At 36.6% G+C, this 2,500-nt stretch overlaps 1 protein-coding gene across 4 annotated transcripts in view; it reads right to left on the bottom strand.

Moving 5' to 3' along the window:
• Positions 1 to 2,500, bottom strand: part of LOC137642585 (uncharacterized) — a 134,054-nt gene that overhangs the window by 86,703 nt on the left and 44,851 nt on the right. For all 4 annotated transcript variants that reach the window (XM_068375273.1, XM_068375276.1, XM_068375274.1 and 1 more), the window contains one exon: positions 1,526 to 1,625. In XM_068375273.1, coding sequence (XP_068231374.1) covers positions 1,526 to 1,625 — 100 coding nt within the window. The remainder of the gene's footprint in view (positions 1 to 1,525; positions 1,626 to 2,500) is intronic.

Raw genomic sequence — 2,500 nt, 5'->3', positions numbered from 1 at the left:
GGCTATTTTCATCAACCCTCGTAGTTCCCATTCATCAGGTTTTGCCTCTTCATGCCACATGCTACAAAACAATCTTGGGAGTTACTTCCTTTTCAGCCAGTATCATCTCGGCAGTTATTCCATCGTATCCATGGTCTTTCCATCTCTTTAGTTTTTTTTAGGATAGCTTTGACTTCAAACACATCGAATTCATTCATGGGCACATCAAGGTCTCCATCAGTTTCAGGTATATTAATCAAATTATTACCCCTATATTTCCTATTAATAACATCACTGAAGTGTTCCATCCAATGTTGTCTCTCTTCAACTCCTGTTTCTATAACACAGCCATCTCTCTTTTTGATAGGTATATGCTTCTTTTTCTTTGCCCCAGGTGAGATTTCATTAATAATTCTATGAGCAATTTTTACACCATAGCCACCTCCTGAATTCATATTATCTCCAGTCATTCCTGGCTCTTCTTTTGACTTCACTATCTATACTGGAATACTTAGCATGCTCTATCTTGTAATTTTCATCAATTCCTTGAAAAATGTCAACAATCAATTTCTGTTGTTGTCTCCTTTTTATAGTATCCCAAGTATCTATTGATATCCACGACTTTCTCCCTGTAACTGCATGTCCAAAGGCTTCACCACCAACTAACTGATATACTCTATGTTCTTAATATCACACCATTCTTCATTAACTGTCTGTTCTTCGTCTCTAAAAGTTTCTAAGACTTCAAATCAATTCCTACATTCAATTGAAAATGTTTCTCTGTCTTCTTCTTCTAGAAGCTTAGTTGTATCAAACTTATGTATTATAATTATCTTTCTGTTGGCTGGTATCAGTTTTAATTTCAAAGCAGCAATAAGGAGCTGGTGATCATTGCCAATATCTGCACCTCTATAGCTACTTACATTTCCCTTTATTTTGTAATTGCCACATGATGAAGTCCATGTATACTTGTGATTTTTTTTTTGTGTTGTAAAAAGTACCTCCAATGACAAGATTATTTGCTGAACAGAGACTTATGAAATGTGCTCCATTTTCATTTGCTACTTCGCCAAGACCCTCAACACCCATCACATTCTACATTCCTATATGAGTGTTTGTTGGCGGAGGGGGGGGGGGGGGGGGGGTGGGTGGGGGGGGGGGTGCTGGATTGAGAGTGTATGTGCATCATATTTTGCTTGACTTAACTTGCTTTCACTGGTTTAATCTATAGAAATATGAAAGCACTTCATTTCGAACACGCCTTGTTTGCTAGTTAATTTTCACTCCATAATATTCTATTAATGGCGGAGGGGGGGGGGGGGGGGGTGGGTGGGTGGGGGGGGGGTGCTGGATTGAGAGTGCATGTGCATCATATTTTGCTTGACTTAACTTGCTTTCACTGGTTTAATCTATAGAAATATGAAAGCACTTCATTCCGAACACGCCTTGTTTGCTAGTTAATTTTCACTCCATAATGTTCTAATAAATGTTTCCGTTTCGAATACTCATAATAATGATAAGAATAATAATCAACCATTCAACCCACCTGTGTCATCTTGTGTAATAACCTCATTAAGGTCAAAATTGGGCTCCTTCAAGATCTCCTCTATAGCTGCAAGGTCTTCGATCTTGATGGCAGCGTACAACTGGAATAAGAAAAAAAAAAAAAAAAAAAAATCATTCGCTCTTTCTCCGTCGACTTTATCGGATATGAAACTCTCTTCCTGTTTCCGTTTTCCACAACCTTATTATTCATATTCCTTCAGAAGATTGGTCGGTCCTATTTTTTTTTTTCGTGCTTGTCAGAAGATTGCTTGTCCTTGGGAGGATATATATATATATATATATATATATATATATATATATATATATATATATATATATATATATATATATATATATATATACCACATTTTAACACATTTATTATACATGTCATGAAACTGTTCAATTACTCGAATCAACTTGTGTTCTTTAAGTATAATTTCAAACCCCTCCACATTTCCTCTCTATCAAATCTATAACCGTTCCATTATACCTTCGTACTCATATAACTGTTGATAATGAACAATGGTCCCACACTTCCTTTTACCTGTCTAATCCCATACATTTCTTTTCTATCAGTCGACTTCATACATTCCATACATCGTCAGTCAAAATCCTACCCTGACCTTCCATGGCAGAATACGTGGTGTCAATTTAATTCTGAAAATAGCCTTCACCATTTATAATTTTATATAGTGGAATTATCATTCTCACTCAATTCCATTGGAATCTTTCCTTCATCCAGACATATTTTACAAAGCTTTGTTATCTATTCAATCATAGTACCGTAGTACCTCAATTTATATCCCCACGAGTTACTAGTGCTTTTCTCTCTCTCTCTCTCTCTCTCTCTCTCTCTCTCTCTCTCTCTCTCTCTCTCTCTCTCTCTCTGCATCACTCAGTACCACCTTTCTTCTATCCTCCACGCATAAATCTTCAAAATACCTACCGTACTCCTCGATCCAGAACCTCAATC

This window comes from Palaemon carinicauda, chromosome 6 (genome assembly GCF_036898095.1).
Source record: "Palaemon carinicauda isolate YSFRI2023 chromosome 6, ASM3689809v2, whole genome shotgun sequence".
Taxonomy (NCBI): Eukaryota; Metazoa; Arthropoda; class Malacostraca; order Decapoda; family Palaemonidae; genus Palaemon; species Palaemon carinicauda.
The sequence above is the reverse complement of the archived record's forward strand: the minus strand, read 5'-3'. Positions and strand labels throughout refer to the sequence as shown.